Source organism: Pseudophryne corroboree, chromosome 1 (genome assembly GCF_028390025.1).
Source record: "Pseudophryne corroboree isolate aPseCor3 chromosome 1, aPseCor3.hap2, whole genome shotgun sequence".
NCBI classification, from domain to species: domain Eukaryota; kingdom Metazoa; phylum Chordata; class Amphibia; order Anura; family Myobatrachidae; genus Pseudophryne; species Pseudophryne corroboree.
In genome coordinates, this window is record NC_086444.1 from 514,269,914 (window position 1) to 514,290,474 (window position 20,561).

Here is a 20,561-nt window from a genome sequence, read left to right on the forward strand (position 1 = left end):
ACTTCATAGATTGCCCATCTCCTCTCGCATGATCTTCTCAGAATGGACCTGAAGCTAGAGGTGTATGAAAGTAAATCAAAACTAACAGAGAAACGAAGCAAAATTTAGAGGAACAGATCTAAACACAATGTTACTGATTCCCCAGAAAATGCCTTCTGCCACCGTCCCATCCTTTCTTAGGTCGCAATAATCCATTCTTCCAGCTCGGAATGACATGACTTGTGTGCTAATTTTCTGTTCCACCAACTTGATGGAAATACTTTGAATTCAATATTCTCCTAATGGTATTCCTAACTAAACAGTAAAGTGACTACTACCATGTTTGCTTTGATTTAAAGTTATTTGGAAAAAAAACAAACCTTCTAAACAGTGGCCCTCATTCCAAGTTGTTCACTCGGTAAAAATCTTCGCATCGCAGCGAATTTCCGCATAATGCGCATGCGCAATGTCCGCACTGCGACTGCGCCAAGTAAATTTGCTATGCACTTAGGAATTTTACTCACGGCTTTTTCTTCGTTCTGGCGATCGTAATGTGATTGACAGGAAATGGGTGTTACTGGGCGGAAACAGGCCGTTTTATGGGCGTCTGGGAAAAAACGCTACCGTTTCCGGAAAAAACGCAGGAGTGGCCGGAGGAACGGAGGAGTGTCTGGGCGAACGCTGGGTGTGTTTGTGACGTCAAACCAGGAACGACAAGCACTGAACTGATCGCAGATGCCGAGTAAGTCTGGAGCTACTCAGAAACTGCTACGAGGTGTGTAATCGCAATATTGCGAATACATCGTTCGCAATTTTAAGATGCTAAGATTCACTCCCAGTAGGCGGCGGCTTAGCATGAGCAAATCTGCTAAAATCCGCTTGCGAGCGATCAACTCGGAATGAGGGCCAGTATTCACTACTACACTGCTCAAAAAAATAAAGGGAACACTAAAATAACACATCCTAGATCTGAATGAATGAAATATTCTTATTAAATACTTTGTTCTTTACATAGTTGAATGTGCTGACAACAAAATCACACAAACATTATCAATGGAAATCAAATTTATTAACCCATGGAGGTCTGGATTTGGAGTCACACTCAAAATTAAAGTGGAAAAACACACTACAGACTGATCCAACTTTGATGTAATGTCCTTAAAACAAGTCAAAATGAGGCTCAGTAGTGTGTGTGGCCTCCACGTGCCTGTATGACCTCCCTACAACGCCTGGGCATGCTCCTGATGAGGTGGCGGATGGTCTCCTGAGGGATCTCCTCCCAGACCTGGACTAAAGCATCCGCCAACTCCTGGACAGTCTGTGGTGCAATGTGGCGTTGGTGGATGGAGCGAGCCATGATGTCCCAGATGTGCTCAATTGGATTCAGGTCTGGGGAACGGGTGGGCCAGTCCATAGCATCAATGCCTTCATCTTGCAGGAACTGCTGACACACTCCAGCCACATGAGGTCTAGCATTGTCTTGCTTTAGGAGGAACCCAGGGCCAACCGCACCAGCATATGGTCTCACAAGGGGTCTGAGGCTCTCATCTTGGTACCTAATGGCAGTCAGGCTACCTCTGGCGAGCACATGGAGGGCTGTGCGGCCCCCCCAAAAAATGCCACCCCACACCATTACTGACCCACTGCCAAACCGGTCATGCTGGAGGATGTTGCAGGCAGCAGAACGTTCTCCTTGGCGTCTCCAGACTCTGTCACGTCTGTCACATGTGCTCAGTGAGAACCTGCTTTCATCTGTGAAGAGCACAGGGTGCCAGTGGCGAATTTGCCAATCTTGGTGTTCTCTGGCAAATGCCAAACATCCTGCATGGTGTTGGGCTGTAAGCACAACCCCCACCTGTGGACGTCGGGCCCTCATACCACCCTCATGGAGTCTGTTTCTGATCGTCTGAGTAGACACATGCACAATTGTGGCGTGCTGGAGGTCATTTTGCAGGGCTCTGGCAGTGCTGCTCCTGTTCCTCCTTGCACAAAGGCGAAGGTAGCGGTCCTGCTGCTGGGTTGTTGCCCTCCTACGGCCTCCTCCACGTCTCCTGATGTACTGGCCTGTTTCCTGGTAGCGCCTCCATGCTCTGGACACTACGCTGACAGACACAGCAAATCTTCTTGCCACAGCTCGCATTGATGTGCCATCCTGGATGAGCTGCACTACCTCCATCTCATGCTACCACTAGAGTGAAAGCACCGCCAGCTTTCAAAAGTGACCAAAACATCAGCCAGAAAGCATAGGAGCTGAGAAGTGGTCTGTGGTCACCACCTGCAGAACAACTCCTTTATTGGGGGTGTCTTGCTAATTGCCTATAATTTCCACCTGTTGTCTATTCCATTTGCACAACAGCATGTGAAATTGATTGTCAATCAGTGTTGCTTCCTAAGTGGACAGTTTGATTTCACAGAAGTGTGATTGACTTGGAGTTACATTGTGTTGTTTAAGTGTTCCCTTTATTTTTTTGAGCAGTGTATAAAACCCAGCGCAAGAGCCGTTCCATAGCCAGAGCTAATATCTATCTTCATTTAGGCGATTATAAACTTTAAACTGACTTATGATGCTAAAAAAAAAAAAGTTGGGTTGCAATGGAAAAAAAAATAGATAAATATGGATTTCAGGCAGAAATATGGACAGAAGTGAACAGATGCTAAAGTGATACACAAGGGTAATGTACTGTTTTTCTTCATTCATTAACTACTGGTAACATGTTTCCTTTAAAATTTTCTTTCCTGACTGTAATATGTATATGTCATACATGACAACTTTTTTTTGCTCCTCTCCAGGAGAAGCCCAGCGAGGAGATGCAGCTGACCAATTCAGTGGTGGGGCCAGACTCTTCGAGTCCTTAGGCCATGCCACTGTTGTGGCAAAATGCCACAATTCGTGAATCCGTTAGAGGGGCAGGTATAAAACAATGAGATTTGTGCCATTTTTGTTCCACTCCCTCCATACAGACCAGTGATTCCCGGTATTATTTCCCCATCCTGCCAACTTCACACTTCTGGGAGTGCGAGGAACTACCTCCGTACATTCCAGGAGAATAGACAAGTATAGTCTATCTGTGTGTGCTGTTTCATATGTGCATACCTTCCAGCTGTACCTTTTTGACAGGTGCAGTAACTTTTTTTATGGTCTGCACCTGCCAAAACTGGCTTTGTACTGATTTTTGATTCTCCGAATTAACCCTGAAAGTATAGGAAAGGGGGTGTGACCATGCCCCCCCCCTTTAGTCGTGGCCACGCCCCCTTGTCTAATTTGTACCGGTTTTCATGTGTAAAATGTTGGAGAGTATGTATGTGTCGTCGTTTTTTCACTTTTTTTTATAACAAGTCAAAATGTAATCTCTCTGATTGGTATCTCTGGGCAGATGTCAGCCATATTTGCTTCTTCTATATAATATATATGCCAGAGAGTACATATACATTGGGAAAACGGATAAAAACACAGGAAATCTAATAAGGGGCCCAATTATCAATAAATATTTGCAGCATATTCCTGGAAACACACATTTTTCAGCAAATATTCAGTATCACCCCAGTGTATGAAGGAGGTGCTACAATCGCTCAGTTTCCCTCAGTTTCTATGGGGAATGCAATGCTGTCAGATTTACCATCTGAAGATGTCATTAGCCACTGTAGCCTATAGGCTACACTTCGGAAAACCTACCAGGTGAGGGTTCCTCCAGAACCCTTCCCAGCAATGACCACCGCACAAGCATGGTCAGTAGATAGCACTTGTGCAGAAGTCACAAAACAGGAGTGAAGAGACTTATAAGGTCTCCACCCTAAGCACATCGCAGGGACGGGCTCCTTTCCTTGCGTGTGATTTTTTTTATACATCCTTGCTGTGATTACTATGGCAATAACAGTCACATGGCACATGATAGAGTGAGCAGAAAAGCTTTGAATGCCCATCTTAGCTCTGCTGTCACTGCATGATATCCCTCCTCTCCTTTTCTCTCCTCTGCTATCACATGGCATTCTAAGAGTAAGAGAGCATTTAGCTTTGTCTGGCAGATTTGGCAGCCATATTTGTCTTCCCCCTACAGACATTTTAAAAAGGCGATAATGATTTTTATGTGCTAAGAAAAATGACCATGAGATGCATGTTTGAGGTAAATAACCTACTATTTAAAATACAAAAATAAACTTCTGTGTGGGATTGCCACTTTAGAATTAGCCAACAAACTTTGCTCTGTGACTGAGTACAATACAATTCTCATCCAAGCCAAGGACCTCTGGTTACATTAGTCCTGTGGATGTTGGAACACATTGAAGCAGATGTTTCCTGTCAGCAGCTGATTTATCATCATGTGCACAAGTGTATTCAGCATATTTCAAATACCCATTATTTCATTAGATGACCTTTGAAAAATGTTATCTAAATTATCCTTTAATTCCGTGTTCTCTTTGTTAGAACACTGCTCTCATCCGGTTTAAAAGAGTGCAGCTTATCAGCCAATAAAGTGCACAATACAGGCTGTTAAAGTGATTTCACTCTACCATTGCACAATTAAAACATCTAAATCGCTCCTAACTGATATCAATTTGAACTAGCAAAACAAAAGGTATGTCACACGAGCACTTTAATCACCTGACCAGTTTTTAAACAATAATAATGCCCTGCAAGCAGAGCTTTAGCATTAACTGAATTAAAGTGCCAACATTTTAGGGGGAGTGATTCCTAAAACAATGGCCCTCATTCCGAGTTGTTCGCTCGCAAGGCGAATGTAGCAGAGTTACACACGCTAAGCCGCCGCCTACTGGGAGTGAATCTTAGCTTCTTAAAATTGCGACCGACGTACGCGCAATATTGCGATTACAAACGAGTTAGCAGTTTCAGAGTAGCTCCAGACTTACTCTGCCTGTGCGATCATTTCAGTGCTTGTCGTTCCTGGTTGACGTCACAAACACACCCAGCGTTCGCCCAGGCACTCCCACCGTTTCCCCGGCCACTCCTGCGTTTTTTCCGGAAACGGTAGCGTTTTCAGCCACACGCCCCTGAAACGCCGTGTATCCGCCCAGTAACACCCATTTCCTGTCAATCACATTACGATCGCCGGAGCGAAGAAAAAGCCGTGAGTAAAAATACTTTCTTCATAGTAAAGTTACTTGGCGCAGTCGCAGTGCGAACATTGCGCATGCGTACTAAGCGGATTTTCACTGCGATGCGATGAAAAATACCGAGCGAACAACTCGGAATGAGGGCCAATGACTGAATCACAGTGTCACTTAATGTTTTATTTTCCATGCTCCTCCATCGCAGTAGGGATTTAGCCTAAAGATGCCCCTTCTTCGTTGGCTGACAATGGGGGTAATTCCGAGTTGATCGCAGCATCAAATTTGTTAGCAGTTGGACAAAACCATTTGCACTGCAGGTGTGGCAGATATAATATTTGCAGAGAGAGTAAGATTTGGGTTTGGTGTGTTCAAACTGAAATCTAAATTGCAGTGTAAAAATAAAGCAGCCAGTATTTACCCTGCACAGAAACAAAATAACCCACCCAAATCTAACTCTCTCTGCAAATGTTAGATCTGCCCCCCCTGCAGTGCACATGGTTTTGCCCAACTGCTAACAAATTTGATGCAGCGATCAACTCGGAATTACCCCCAATGGGTAAGGAGGGGTGTGCACCATGGGGGTAATTCTGAGTTGATCGCAGCAGGATTTTTGTTAGCAGTTGGACAAAACCATGTGCACTGCAGGGAAGGCAGATATAACATGTGCAGAGAGAGTTAGATTTGGGTGGGTTATTTTGTTTCTGTGCAGGGTAAATACTGGCTGCTTTATTTTACACTGCAATTTAGATTGCAGATTGAACACACCCCACCCAAATCTAACTCTCTCTGCACATGTTATATCTACCTCCCCTGCAATGCACATGGTTTTGCCCAACTGCTAACAAAGATCCTGCTGCGATCAACTCAGAATTACCCCCCATATGCACTCCCTGTCTGCCAATATTTTGCATTTGTGCACATCATGGACCCTATTCAGGTTGGATTACAGATTCTGCTAAGAAGCAGGATCTGCAACCGTTTCTATCACATTCTGGTGGCCGCCCAGCATGCTACCCGCCACCCAGCAGCTGTGACCACAATCTAATTGCAATTGCATCACAATCTAATTGTGATCGCGACGCAATTAGATTGTGGTCGCAGCAACTGTGGATGCTCCCTGTCTTCACAGCGTGGCTGCAAGGCAGGCACACCGGCAATATTTTTTCCATTGGAGCGGATGTGTGTGAGATGATGCAGTCAAATCAGAAAAAAACAGCTAATTATTTATCTATCTAATTATCTATCTATCTATCTATCTATCTATCTATCTATCTATCTATCTATCTATTAAGCTAAAACAAGCTTATGTTACACGTGGCAGACGTACTCAGCCCTGGAGAGTTATAAAATGGAGAGCGATAAACTACTAACCAATCTGCATTTAACTGTCATTTTTCAAACACAACCTATAACATGGCAGTTAGGAGCTGATTGGCTGGCAGTTTGGGCGGTATCCTATTACCCGTGGTCAATGGTGTGCCGGAGTCTATCCAATTAGGCCCGATAACCTGTAAAAAAAACAATGGTGAAACATCGGGAAATATTGTGAAACACAGACGTTTTACCATGGCTAATAGGATACCACCCATTATCTCTCTCCACTTTATCACTCTGCAAAACTTAGTACATCACCCCCAGCAGTGAATAAGCAAATACAGGTGATAACTGACAGCTTTGTACCAAGCAGTGACATCACAAAGGCTGTTTATGATATTAGCTATTCACATGATCATCCTACCGAGGCCATAAATCACATCTTGTCTGCATTTCACCATTGATATATTTACAGCAGGTTAGGGTTAGGCTGTGAGGGGGCGGGGAAGAGGGGGGGGGGGGGGGTATAGGCTGGGGTTAGGCTGTGGGAGGGCTGGTTTAGGGTTATGATTAGGGGTAGGGTTAAATTACCAGTATCTGTCAGGAATTTGACCATCAGGATGCTGCTGTCGGCGTCTTAACCTTCAGGATTTCAACAACCCATAACCATCAGTAAGTTAGGCTTAAAGCAAACCTTATGAAGTCCAATCTCTTTATCTTGTACAGTGGGTTCTTTTGAGGTCATTTGCTGACATGGCAGAGAGAACAAGCACTGAATGTTATAACTATGGTTGTACCCCAGAACCAACAGCAAGCTGTGCACACAATGCACACGTGTCTTTAGTTATAGCCTCTTTTATTATCTACCATTTTCTTGAATTCCAAAATATATTTGTAAAGCTATGGGCTATTTCCATATGCAGGTTGGTATAAGGGGATGTAGTTATGTAACCGGCAGTCAGGAGGATGCCGGTCACAATACCGGCATCTACATCCCGCCCACCCACAATCCCGATAGTTGGCATGCCGACTAACAGGGGCTATTCCCACTCGTGGGTTTCCACGACACCCATAGAGTGGGAACAGAACCTGTGGTGAGCGCAGCTCGCCACCGAGCCCGCAGCGTGCAAGCGCAGTGGGCACGCAAGGGGCTTCATTGCGCTCGCCCCGGTCACACTAGACACACCCGGTATAAGCGTGTGCTGGACACCTTGGTCATGGATAAGGTCAATATCTAGACAAATAAAAAGCAACCTGTTTACACATGAAAACAGAGAGATAGTGGCAAAAGCAATGTAATTCACTGCTGTTATCTGCCTCACAAGGTGAGTGACACCTGTGCTTTTAAATGATGGATTTTATTTTATTATGTGTTCAGATTGAATGGTAGCTTTGAGATTGTGGGGCTTATGCTAAATTGCAAAAAAACTCCATCTAAATTGCAAGTATAAAATATGCCCCATAAAAAGGTGCATTTTTCTGTAGAGCTAGCAGTTTACAGTAACATATGCACCTGGTTTACATTAGGAGGTGTGGCTTCACAGTCGCATTCACCATATCATAAGCAATTAGACAAAGGCGCAAAAACAAAAAAATCAAATCAATACACACACCAGTCACCTCCGCTTTAAAAAAAAAAACAATGTAATAATGTGACTAGATTGCAGTACTAATATTACTTCAATATTAGCCGTAGGGATTCAGACAATCAGAAGAGGTCCCAGATCATCATTATCATTTATATTTTGCACAAGGTGTTGAACACCAGAAAGTGAGATGCCTCTACACAGGCGCATATGCATTTTTAGTGCGGTCAGTCTGGGATGTACTATGTTCTGTCTCTCTTAGCACAAGGGGTCATAAATGCATCTCAGTCTTGACTACAAAAGACTGCAGCCTCATTGGCATCCTGGGGCCAGATGCATCATCGCTTGGAAAGTGATAAAATGGAGAGCGAAAAAGTACCAGTCAATCAGCTCCTAACTGCCATTTTTCAAACACAGTCTGTGACATGGTAGTTAGGATCTGATTGGCTGGTACTTTTTCACTCTCCATTTTAACACTTTCCAAGCGATGATGCATCTAGTCCCTGATCTCCTATCTCATCATCTTCAATCTACGATCAACGTAGCTGCCTGTCCTCTCTTCTCGCTCTACCTCTGCTGACTCTTTCCAGTTCAGTCTAATATCCACACACACCCCTTCCTGCTCACTTTGCTCTGCCAAAGACAGATCCTCCCCCTCCTCCCTGATCATCTCTTCCCACTTCTGCCTTAAGGATTTCTCCCACGCTGCACCCAAACTCTGGAATGCCCATTCCCCCATCCATTTACATTTTTACCCAGCATTCTTAAGGTGTGTACACACAGTGAGATTTTTTCTTTCGATTTTGACTATATAGTCAAAATCGCAAGAAAAGTTAGTGCAAATCGCAAGATCCCGATTCGATCCCGATGCACGGTACCGCCAGGTCAGTATCGCAAGAAAAGATAGACTGTGCAGGCAAGTCAATCCTTGCTAGATCGGTGTACTATCTAGTTCATCTCACATGTCAATTACATCTCACATAAGCCAAAATCTCACATAAGCCAAAATCGTAAGCACACATAGTCCATATCTCAAGAAAAGTTAGTCAAAATCTGTGCTATCTGGGCTCCAGGGCGTTCAAGGGAAATCGCAAAGTGAAAATTGGGCATAGCAAAGATCTCACCGTGTGTACACACCATTACATGTACTTAAGGGTGTGTACACACGGTGAGATCCTTGCTATGCCCGATTTTCACTTGCGATTTCCCTTGAACTCCCCGGAGCCCAGCACCACCGATTTTGACTAACTTTTCTTGAGATATGGACTATGTGTGCTTACGATTTTGGCTTATGTGAGATTTTGGCTTATGTGAGATGTCATTGACATGTGAGATGAACTCGATAGTACACCGATCTAGCAAGGACTGACTTGCCTGCACAGTCTATCTTTTCTTGCGATGCCGACCTGGCGGGACCGCGCATCGGGATCGCAAGGTGACTTTCACCTTGCAATCTGCACTAACTTTTCTTGCGATTTTGACTATATAGTCAAAATCGAAAGAAAATATCTCACCTTATGTACACACCCTAAGACTGATCTGTTCAATTAAGGCTACACCCCTCCTTCTAACTCTCTAACCTCTGCATTTTCCAACTCTGCACCCCTCTCCCTATTTGTGTCCGCACATATCCCCCATAGACTCTGAGCTTCCAAAAATGTCCCTCTATTTCATTTTTCATCGTAATTACATTGCATATATGTAGAAATGCAAACTTTTTGTAACTATCTAATGTACAAGTACTTATGTAAATTTGTTGCATGCTTACCCCTGCATCTGGTGGTACAGAACCCTTGTGGCACCATATAAATAAAAGATAAAAAATGCGTAAAAACGTTGGTGTGTATGTGCAAGAAAAAATTTGCAAGCAAAAAAGGTGCAACTCATACATCTACTGTTATCACGTGTTGCTTCCCTTTCTTTTACACAAAATTCCACTGTCAATATGAAGATAAATAGAAAGGTACTATACATGTTGAAAAGAAAAATAATACAATTATTTCAAAGGCAGAGGGCTGTCAGTAATATATTTCAGTTGGTATATCAATAAACCTTCCATACAACCTTATAACATTTCACAGTCCCCTGTTTCTTTTTGTGCCAATAATGGCTAAATAATATGTATTCTAAAATAACTCCATCTTGTGTCATGCTATTGCAATAATAACTATAACACAATCGGTGCACTTACTTGTCTATGGCTGTACTTGTGGGCATACTCCTTCCAAAACCTCGAACTCCCATTTGACGAAAATAAGGAACACAGGAGAGATTGGCAGCAATTATTGCTAAGGAATCAGAGGGGTTCACAAAGAAGCCATTCTGTCCTAAAATCATGTATCTGTCCTGAAACAAATGCAGAGCTTTAATCAATTTATAATCAGACACATTATGAACTTTGAAGTGTCTACTAATCATTGAAAATGATGAATAACAAGTCAAGCTTTCACCACACTCTGTACTCTATTATGACAAATAATGTAAGGGGCATGAATCAGGTTTTTGTTTTTTTCTTTGGTGGCCAATGTCTGGGTGTGCAGGTTGCAAAACTGGGGTATATGGTAGTCTTTTCCTACACCCCTTGCAGTGAGGCCACACCCCCTTCTTGGAGCGATTGGCAATTGAGGGCGGTGGGGGGCAAACTTTCTTAGCTTGGAGGAGCAAAATTTCTAAAATTTCAGAGTAGACACAATCTTACTGTCTGGTTGTGAGCTGTAATCTCTGACTAACTAAAGTTCTTGTGAGATGTCAAGGCAGAGAACCGTATTTAAGCAGCACTACACACCGAAGAAGTATGGAGCTTAACTGAGGCCACTGGAGAGCCATGATTTTCTACGGCTTCAAGAGTGGTCTGCAACAGCAGGAGAGGTTTGACCGATTGCAAGCTGCTTTTGGCGAGTAAGAACCTTCCCAGACCACTGTGTTGAGTGGTTTGAAAAATTTAGGCAGAGGAGACCGTCCATGGAAGATGAAGAGTGCAGTGTCCAATTTGTGTCCGCCATCACCGAGGACAATGTTGCTGCAATGTGGGCCTTGTTGAGGTGGATTCCATAGTGACCATGGCTCAGTTAGAGAAAGGAGATAGGCATCTTGTTGGGATTCATCTGCTCAATATTCTATGAAAAGCTTGGCCTGAGCAAGGGTTTCTGCATGCAGGGTGCCCTTTCAGCCGACTTGAGAGCAGAAGGATTCTTGGTTGATATGATGCTACAACATGCTGGATAGGTTTGATGGCGGCTGCTCAAGCTTTGTCAGGTAGGCCATCAGTGGCGATGAACCCTGTATCTGCAGTTTCGACCCCAAGACCAAACAGTTGGCTCAGTGGACCCCAGTTGGAGGTAAGCTGCCATAGAAGTTCCGACATGAGCGCAGTGTGGCCAAGCAGATGGTGGCTGGTTTTGTGGCCAAGACTGGTCACCATCACTGGAGACTAGTACGCCAACCAATGCCTGTCACAAGTGCTGGAAGCCATATCCAGGTAACGTCCAAGAATTCGCACTCATGGTGTCCTTTTCCATAACGACAATGCACTTGTCCACAAGTCTAGGAAAGTGATGAATTTTCTGGCCCATGAATGCTTTCAGGAGCTTGGTCATCCGCCATACAGTCTAGACCTGGCCCCCTGCGACGTCTGCATGTTCCCACAAATCAAGGGCAAGATGTGTCGTATTCGTTTTGAGTTACTGAAAGCTACAGTGGAGACCAGCATGTAGAAGACACACCTGCTTTACACTGGCCCAGCTGCTTCACCAAGTGGTTTGAGCACATGCAACTTTGCATAGACTTCTCTGGCAAATAATTTGAAAAAATATAATGTTCACTTTGTTTGTAAAAATAATACTTTGTGCATCCAGAAAAAATGGTGTGATCAGGGAATTCTGAGGCCTCAACTCAAGTGGGGAAAACAACAATAATCCCACTCATATGCAGCTGACCAATGAACACTGCATACTAAAACTATACGTCTGGGTGCACCTGGCAAAGTGAAGGACATGTTCCACCCCACCACCTCCACCCACCCTTTTGCTCAATTGAAAGATCTACTGCAAGAGCCTCTAAACTCTCCCTTGCAAACAAACTGTCAACTGGTGCTGTTGCTCTTCACATAATCTGACTCACTCCTATAATTATAAAGACCTACCCATAGGGGAATTTAGTTAAACGCATTGAGTTATTACCGATGATCGACTTAACTTGCAACCTATTTCAGCATGCATGCTCCTGCGACCCATGCAACTGAAATATAAAAGGTTTAACGTGGCACCTGTGCTGTAATTCTACAGTGTGCCACTTGGAGGAACTACATGAAAAAATGGGGATATTACCCTACACCCCAGAAAGTGGCAAATAACACTTGTTGACAGTATATAAGGCTATTAGTGACTACAGGTTGAGTATCCCTTATCCAAAATGCTTGGGACCAGAGGTATTTTGGATATGGGATTTCTCCAACGTCCTAAGTGGATGCTGGGGACTCCGTAAGGACCATGGGGAATAGCGGCTCCGCAGGAGACTGGGCACATCTAAAGAAAGCTTTAGGACTAACTGGTGTGCACTGGCTCCTCCCCCTATGACCCTCCTCCAAGCCTCAGTTAGATTTCTGTGCCCGACGAGAAGGGTGCACACTAGGGGCTCTCCTGAGCTTCTTAGTGAAAGTTTTAGTTTAGGTTTGTTATTTTCAGTGAGACCTGCTGGCAACAGGCTCACTGCATCGAGGGACTAAGGGGAGAAGAAGCGAACTCACCTGCGTGCAGAGTGGATTGGGCTTCTTGGCTACTGGACATTAGCTCCAGAGGGACGATCACAGGCCCAGCCTGGATGGGTACCGGAGCCGCGCCGCCGGCCCCCTTACAGAGCCAGAAGAGCGAAGAGGTCCGGAAAAATCGGCGGCAGAAGACGTTCCTGTCTTCAATAAGGTAGCGCACAGCACTGCAGCTGTGCGCCATTGCTCTCAGCACACTTCATACTCCGGTCACTGAGGGTGCAGGGCGCTGGGGGGGGCGCCCCGAGACGCAATAAAACATAAAAATACCTTACATGGCAAAAAAATACATCACATATAGCTCCTGGGCTATATGGATGCATTTAACCCCTGCCAGAATATACAGAAAAACGGGTGATAAGGCCGCCGAAAAGGGGGCGGAGCCTATCTCCTCAGCACACTGGCGCCATTTTCCCTCACAGCTCAGTTGGAGGGAAGCTCCCTGGCTCTTCCCTGCAGTCACTACACTACAGAAAGGGTTAAAAAAAGAGAGGGGGGCACTAATTAGGCGCAGTATTAGAACATACAGCAGCTATAAGGGGAAAAACACTTATATAAGGTTATCCCTGTATATATATATAGCGCTTTGGTGTGTGCTGGCATACTCTCCCTCTGTCTCCCCAAAGGGCTAGTGGGGTCCTGTCCTCTATCAGAGCATTCCCTGTGTGTGTGCTGTGTGTCGGTACGTTTGTGTCGACATGTATGAGGAGAAAAATGATGTGGAGACTGAGCAGAGTGTCTGTAACAGTGATGTCACCACCTAGGGGGTCGACACCAGAGTGGATGTACTGTTGAAAATTACGTGACAGTGTCAGCTCTGTATAAAAAAACAGTGGTTGACATGAGACAGCCGGCTACTCAGCTTGTGCCTGTCCAGACGTCTCATAGGCCGTCAGGGGCTCTAAAGCGCCCGTTACCTCAGATGGCAGATACAGACGCCGACACGGATACTGACTCCTGTGTCGACGGTGAAGAGACAACCGTGATTTCCAGTAGGGCCACACGTTACATGATTGAGACAATGGAAAATGTTTTATACATTTCTGATAATACGAGTACCACCAAAAAGGGGTATTATGTTCGGTGAGGGAAAAACTACCTGTAGTTTTCCTGAATCTGAGAAATAAAATGAGGTGTGTGATGATGCGTGGGTTTCCCCCCGATAACAATTGATAATTTCTTAAAAAGTATTGGCTGTATACCCTTTCCCGCCAGAGGTTAGGGTGCGTTGGGAAACACCCCCTAGGGGGGATAAGGCGCTCACACGCTTGTAAGAACAAGGGCTCTACCCTCTCATGAGATGGCCGCCCTTAAGGATCCTGCTGATAGAAAGCAGGAGGGTATCCAAAAATGTATTCACACACATACTGGTGTTATACTGCGACCAGCAATCGCCTCAGCCTGGAGGTGCAGTGCTGGGTTGGCATGGTCGGATTCCCTGACTGGAAATATTGATATCCTAGATAAGGATAGTATATTATTGCCTATAGAGCATTTAAAAGATGCACAGCGGAATAATTGCCGACAGGCATCAAGTATAAGTGCGTTGTCCAATTCTACCAGTAAAATGGTCAGGTGATGAGGATTCCAAACGGCATTTGGAAGTATTGCCTTTGAAAGGGGACATTTGGGGTCGGTCTTTTAGACCTGGTGGCCACGGCAACAACTGGGAAATCCACGTTTGTACCCCAGGTCGCCTCTCAAAATAAGACGCCGTATTATCAGGCGCAGTCCTTTGTTGGCAAGCGGACAAAAGGTTCCTCTTTTCTGCTCGTGACAGAGGGAGAGGAAAAAGGCTGAAGAGATTACCCAGTTCCCAGGAACAGAAATCCTTTCCCGCCTCTGCAAAGCCCTCAGTATGACGCTAGGGCCTTACAAGCTCAGGCACGGTGGGGGCCCGTTCTCAATGAATTTCAGTGCGCAGTGGGCTCACTCGCAAGTAGACCCCTGGATCCTACAGGTAATATCTCAAGGGTACATATTGAAATTCGAGACGTCTCCCCCTCGCCGTTTCCAAAAGTCGGCTTTACCGACGTCTCACTCTGACATGGAGGCAGTTTTGGAAGCCATTCACAAGCTGTATTCCCAGCAGGTGATAATCAAGGTACCCCTCCAGCAACAGGGAACGGGGTATTATTCCACACTATTGTGGTACCGAAGCCAGACGGCTCGGTGAGACCGATTCTAGATCTAAAATCTAAAATCTTTGAACACTTACATACAGAGGTTCAAATTCAAGATTGAGTCACTCAGAGCAGTGATTGCGAACCTGGAAGAAGGGGACTACATGATGTCTCGGGACATCAAGGATGCTTACCTTTATGTCAAAATTTACCCTTCTCACCAAGGGTACCTCAGGTTATGGTACAGAACTGTCACTATCAGTTCAGACGCTGCCGTAGGGATGGTCCACGACACCCCGGGTCTTTACCAAGGTAATGGCCGAAATGATATCCCTTCGAAGGAAGGGAATTTTAGTTATCCCTTACTTGGACGATTCCCTGATAAGGGTAAGATCCAGGGAACAGTTGGAAGTCGGTGTAGCACTATCTCAGGTAGTGTTGCGGCAGCACGATTGGATTCTCAATATTCCAAAATCGCAGCTGGTTCCAACGACTTGTCTTCTGTTTCCTAGGGATGTTCCTGGACACAGTCCAGAAAAAAGGTGTTTCTCCCGGAAGAGAAAGCCAGGGAGTTATCCGAGCTAGTCAGGAACCTCCTAAAATCGAACCAAGTCTCAGTGCATCAATGCACAAGGGTTCTGGGTAAAAATGGTGGCTTCCTACGAAGCAATCCCATTCGTTAGATTCCACGCAAGAACTTTCCAGTGGAACCTACTGGACAAATGGTCCGGGTCGCATTTTCAGATGCATCAGCGGATAACCCTGTCACCAAGGACAAGGGTATCCATCCTGTGGTGGTTGCAGAGTGCTCATCTTCTAGAGGGCCGCAGATTCGGCATTCAGGACTGGGTCCTGGTGACCACGGATGCCAGCCTGCGAGGCTGGGGAGCAGTCACACAGGGAAGGAATATCCAAGGCTTAGGGTCAAGCCTGGATACATCACTTCACATAAATATCCTGAAGCTAAGGGCCATTTACAATGCTCTAAGCTTAGCAAGACCTCTGCTTCAAGGTCAGCCGGTATTGATCCAGTCAGACAACATCATGGCAGTCACCCACGTAAACAGACAGGGTGGCACAAGAAGCAGGAGGGCAATGGCAGAAGCTGCATGGATTCTTCGCTGGGCGGAAAATCATGTGATAGCACTGTCAACAGCATTCATTCCGGGAGTGGACAACTGGGAAGCAGACTTCCTCAGCACGACCTCCACCCGGGAGAGTGGGGACTTCACCCAGAAGTCGTCCACATGATTAAAAAACTCGACAGGTATTGCGCCAGGTCAAGAGACCCTCAGGCAATAGTTGTAGACGCTCTGGTAACACCGTGGGTGTACCAGTCAGTGTATGTGTTCCCTCCTCTGCCTCTCATACCCAAGGTACTGAGATTGATAAGATGGAGAGGAGAAAGCACTATATTCGTGGCTCCGGATTGGCCAAGAAGGACTTGGTAACCGGAACTTCAAGAGATGCTCACGGAGGATCCGTGGCCTCTACCTCTAAGAAGGGACCTGCTCCAGCAAGGACCCTGTCTGTTCCAAGACTTACCGCGGCTGCGTTTGACGGCATGGCGGTTGAACGCCGGATCCTGAAGGAAAAAAGCCATTCCGGATGAAGTCATCCCTATCCTGATCAAAGCCAGGAAGGATGTAACCGCAAAAACATTATCACCGCAATTGGCGAAAATATGTTGCATGGTGCGAGGCCAGTAAGGCCCGACGGAGGAAATTCAACTGGGTCGATTCCTACATTTCCTGCAAACAGGAGTGTCTATGGGCCTGAAATTGGGGTCCATTAAGGTTCAGATTTCGGCCCTGTCAATTTTCTTCCAAAAAGAACTAGCTTCAGTCCCTGAAGTTCAGACGTTTGTAAAAGGGGTACTGCATATACAGCCTCCTTTTGTGCCTACAGTGGCACTTTGGGATCTCAATGTAGTTTTGGGTTCCAAAAGTCACATTGGTTTGAACCACTTAAATCTGTGGAGTTAAAATATCTCACATGGAAAGTGGTCATGCTGTTGGCCCTGGCCTGGGCCAGGCGCGTGTCAGAATTGGCGGCTTTATCCTGAAAAAGCCCTTATCTGATTTTCCATTCGGACAGGGCGGAATTGAGGACTCGTCCTCAGTTTCTCCCCAAGGTGGTTTCAGCGTCTCACCTGAACCAACCTATTGGTGGTGCCTGCGGCTACTAGGGACTTGGAGGCCTCCAAGTTGCTAGACGTTGTCGGTGCCCTGAAAATATATGTTTCCAGGACGGCTGGAGTCAGGAAATCTGACTCGCTGTTTATCCTGTGTGCACCCAACAAGCTGGGTGCTCCTGCTTCTAAGCAGACTATTGCTCGTTGGATTTGTAGTACAATTCAGCTTGCACATTCTGTGGCAGGCCTGCCACAGCCAAAAATCTGTAAATGCCCACTCCACAAGGAAGGTGGGCTCATCTTGGGCGGCTGCCCGAGGGGTCTCGGCTTTACAACTTTGCCGAGCAGCTACTTGGTCAGGAGTAAATACGTTTGTAAAATTCTACAAAATTGATATCCTGGCGGAGGAGGACCTGGAGTTCTCTCATTTGGTGCTGCAGAGTCATCCGCACTCTCCCGCCCGTTTGGGAGCTTTGGTATAATCCCCATGGTCCTTACGGAGTCCCCAGCATCCACTTAGGACGTTAGAGAAAATAAGAATTTACTTACCGATAATTCTATTTCTCATAGTCCGTAGTGGATGCTGGGCGCCCATCCCAAGTGCGGATTGTCTGCAATACTTGTACAAAGTTATTGTTACAAAAATCGGGTTATTATTGTTGTGAGCCATCTTTCAGAGGCTCCTCTGTTATCATGCTGTTAACTGGGTTCAGATCACAGGTTATACGGTGTGATTGGTGTGGCTGGTATGAGTCTTACCCGGGATTCAAAATCCTTCCTTATTGTGTACGCTCGTCCGGGCACAGTATCCTAACTGAGGCTTGGAGGAGGGTCATAGGGGGAGGAGCCAGTGCACACCAGTTAGTCCTAAAGCTTTCTTTAGATGTGCCCAGTCTCCTGCGGAGCCGCTATTCCCCATGGTCCTTACGGAGTCCCCAGCATCCACTACGGACTATGAGAAATAGAATTATGGGTAAGTAAATTCTTATTTTTTCCGTATTTTGGAATAATTGCATACCATAATGAGATATCATGGTGATGGGACCTAAATCTAAGCACAGAATGCATGTATGTTTCATATACACCTTATACACCCAGCCTGAAGGTAATTTTAGCCAATATTTTTTTATAACTTTGTGTATTAAACAAAGTGTGTCTACATTCACACAATTCATTTATGTTTCATATACACCTTATACACACAGCCTGAAGGTCATTTAATACAATATTTTTTAATAACTTTGTGTATTAAACAAAGTTTGTGTACATTGAGCCATCAAAAAACAAAGGTTTCACTATCTCACTCTCACTCAAAAAAGTCCGTATTTCGGAATATTCCGTATTTCGGAATATTTGGATATGGGATACTCAACCTGTATAAGCAAAGTGTCTGAGGTTTTTAAGAGGTGTCAAATGACTGATTTTAACCTGTTACTTAACAGTGGTAAGATGACAGCAAGCATTTTCACCAAATTAAGAATATTTTGGGGTACAGAAAAATATCTGTAATGTCACTTTTAGTATTTAAACAACTTTAAAAATATTGGGGAAAAAACACTTGCAACTCCCATATGCAAGTTGAAAAACGAATTTCCCATCTCCCAAAAAAACATTGAAGCGTGTGCGCATGCGCCGGTCACAGCAACCGCTGGAGCCATTGCGCAGGTGCCGGGACCCAGAGACTGTTTCTCTCCTCTCTTCTGCAAACACGGGGGTAGTGGCAGCCGCCCTACCAAACGTAAGTAGAAGCCGCCGCTGATTGAAATAATACACTACTGTAATTCCATGCATACAAACTGGTGGTCATTCATGGAAACTGGGTTAAGAACTAGCAGTTCTTAACTATGCTACCACTGACCACACCTTAGATCTTTTCCCTGCATGTAACACAATAAAAGGCTGTATCTATGTACTGTATTTTTTTTATGGACGTGTATAGTATCATATGAGTATAGGAAATCCCCCTAACGCTGCAACTACTGTACAACCCAAAATAGTTCAGCACTGTGTGTAGCAAATAGTTTTCCATGGAAGAGAACATGCTGGCAGAGAAAGCTGAAGGCTTTGAATATATGACATACTTACTCCATCAGCATCAAATGCGGCTCCAAATCCATGCTCTCCTGCTTTCATGGCTTCCAGGAGACCACTGGCGTATGTTAGGTTGGGGTCAGGATACTGCCCACCAAAATCTTCCAGGGGTATACAGTTCACAGCTGAATTGGCTGGGGCTCCTAACTCATCGCAGAGAATTCGTCGGACATAAGGACCCATTACTAGAAAAAAAGATTACACAGCATACATACTTAGGTAAGTTTGTGGCACAGCTCTGCATAATATCTTATTATCAACAACGTGTCAGAATTCAATTCCACTGAGTTAACGTGGCAGGCTTCTTATATTTATACAAGCACAACCAGGAGCTCAGAGCCAGAGAGGCTTTCAAAAGAATCCCATTCTCTAGAGGGCATTCACTAAAGGTCAAATATATCTTTTATGCTCTTTCAGGTATACTCTTTACATGGGGTTTGCTGAAACACACTAAGGGGGACATGTACTAAGCAGTGATAAAAGTGGAGAAGTGAGCCAGCGGAGAAGTTGCCGATGGCAACCAATCAGCATTGACGTAACATTTAGAATTTGCATACTTTAAAAATATACAGAGCAGCTGATTGGTTACCATGGGCAACTTCTCCACTGGCTCACTTCTCCACTTTTATCACTGCTTAGTACATGTCCCCCTAAGGGGTCTATTTATGAAGCAGTGAAAGAGTGGAGAAGATGCCCATGGCAGCCAATCAGCTGCTCCATACAATTGTATAGTATGCAAATTATAAATGTTACTTCAATGCTGATTGGTTGCCATAGGCAACTTCTCCACTGGCTCACTTCTCCACACTTTTCACTGCTTTATGAATAGACCCCTAAGAACCCAATGGTTTTTTTACTGATATCACTTTAAGAACAGGTAATGGAAGCATTTAACATGTGCTGTAGTCAGAGGTATACCTGCAATAAAACAATCTAGGATGTCTGAGACAACAGGTTTTTTGAAGGAAAATATGTACCAAAATGTAGAGTTCATTTAAACATGTTCATTCTGAAAAGGTCTAAATTAGTGTCTTGTGGGCAGATAACTCAAAGCTTCCTTATTCCACACAAAGGGGGACATTCAATAGAATGTGACGCTGTGCACATATTGGCCATATACAGTTGGGTCAACATTGCAAGTTTCTCTTGTACCTCTATGGGTTGCAAGGAAAAACTTGCGATGCGAGAGGGAGTGATGTTACTTTCTGGAATGGGACATTGCATCCATTGCGCTGAAGTTAATTACTCCTAAGGTCCTTAAATTTCAATACTTATTTTCCCATACTCTAACCACCAGAAAGTCATCTTAAGAGAGCAAAAGGCAATGGGTTCCACAACTCTGTTACCTTTTCAGTAACCCAATATGAAGTAGTTTTACATTGGTGTTCCAGTTTTAAAAATGACGTACGGTAACATAATTTAATATGGATTAAAGGTACAATAGTTTTATTGTGTAGTTCATAGAAACTGTTAAATGCATAGAAATATAGAATGTAATAAACAAT

The 20,561-nt window shown here is 44.8% G+C and overlaps 1 protein-coding gene across 1 annotated transcript in view; it reads right to left on the reverse strand.

The window, feature by feature from the left end:
• Positions 1-20,561, reverse strand: part of PGM5 (phosphoglucomutase 5) — a 338,082-nt gene that overhangs the window by 200,646 nt on the left and 116,875 nt on the right. Inside the window, exons 5-6 of the mRNA XM_063913924.1 lie at positions 19,051-19,241; positions 10,138-10,292 (exon numbers count right to left, since the gene is read on the reverse strand). Coding sequence (XP_063769994.1) covers positions 10,138-10,292; positions 19,051-19,241 — 346 coding nt within the window. The remainder of the gene's footprint in view (positions 1-10,137; positions 10,293-19,050; positions 19,242-20,561) is intronic.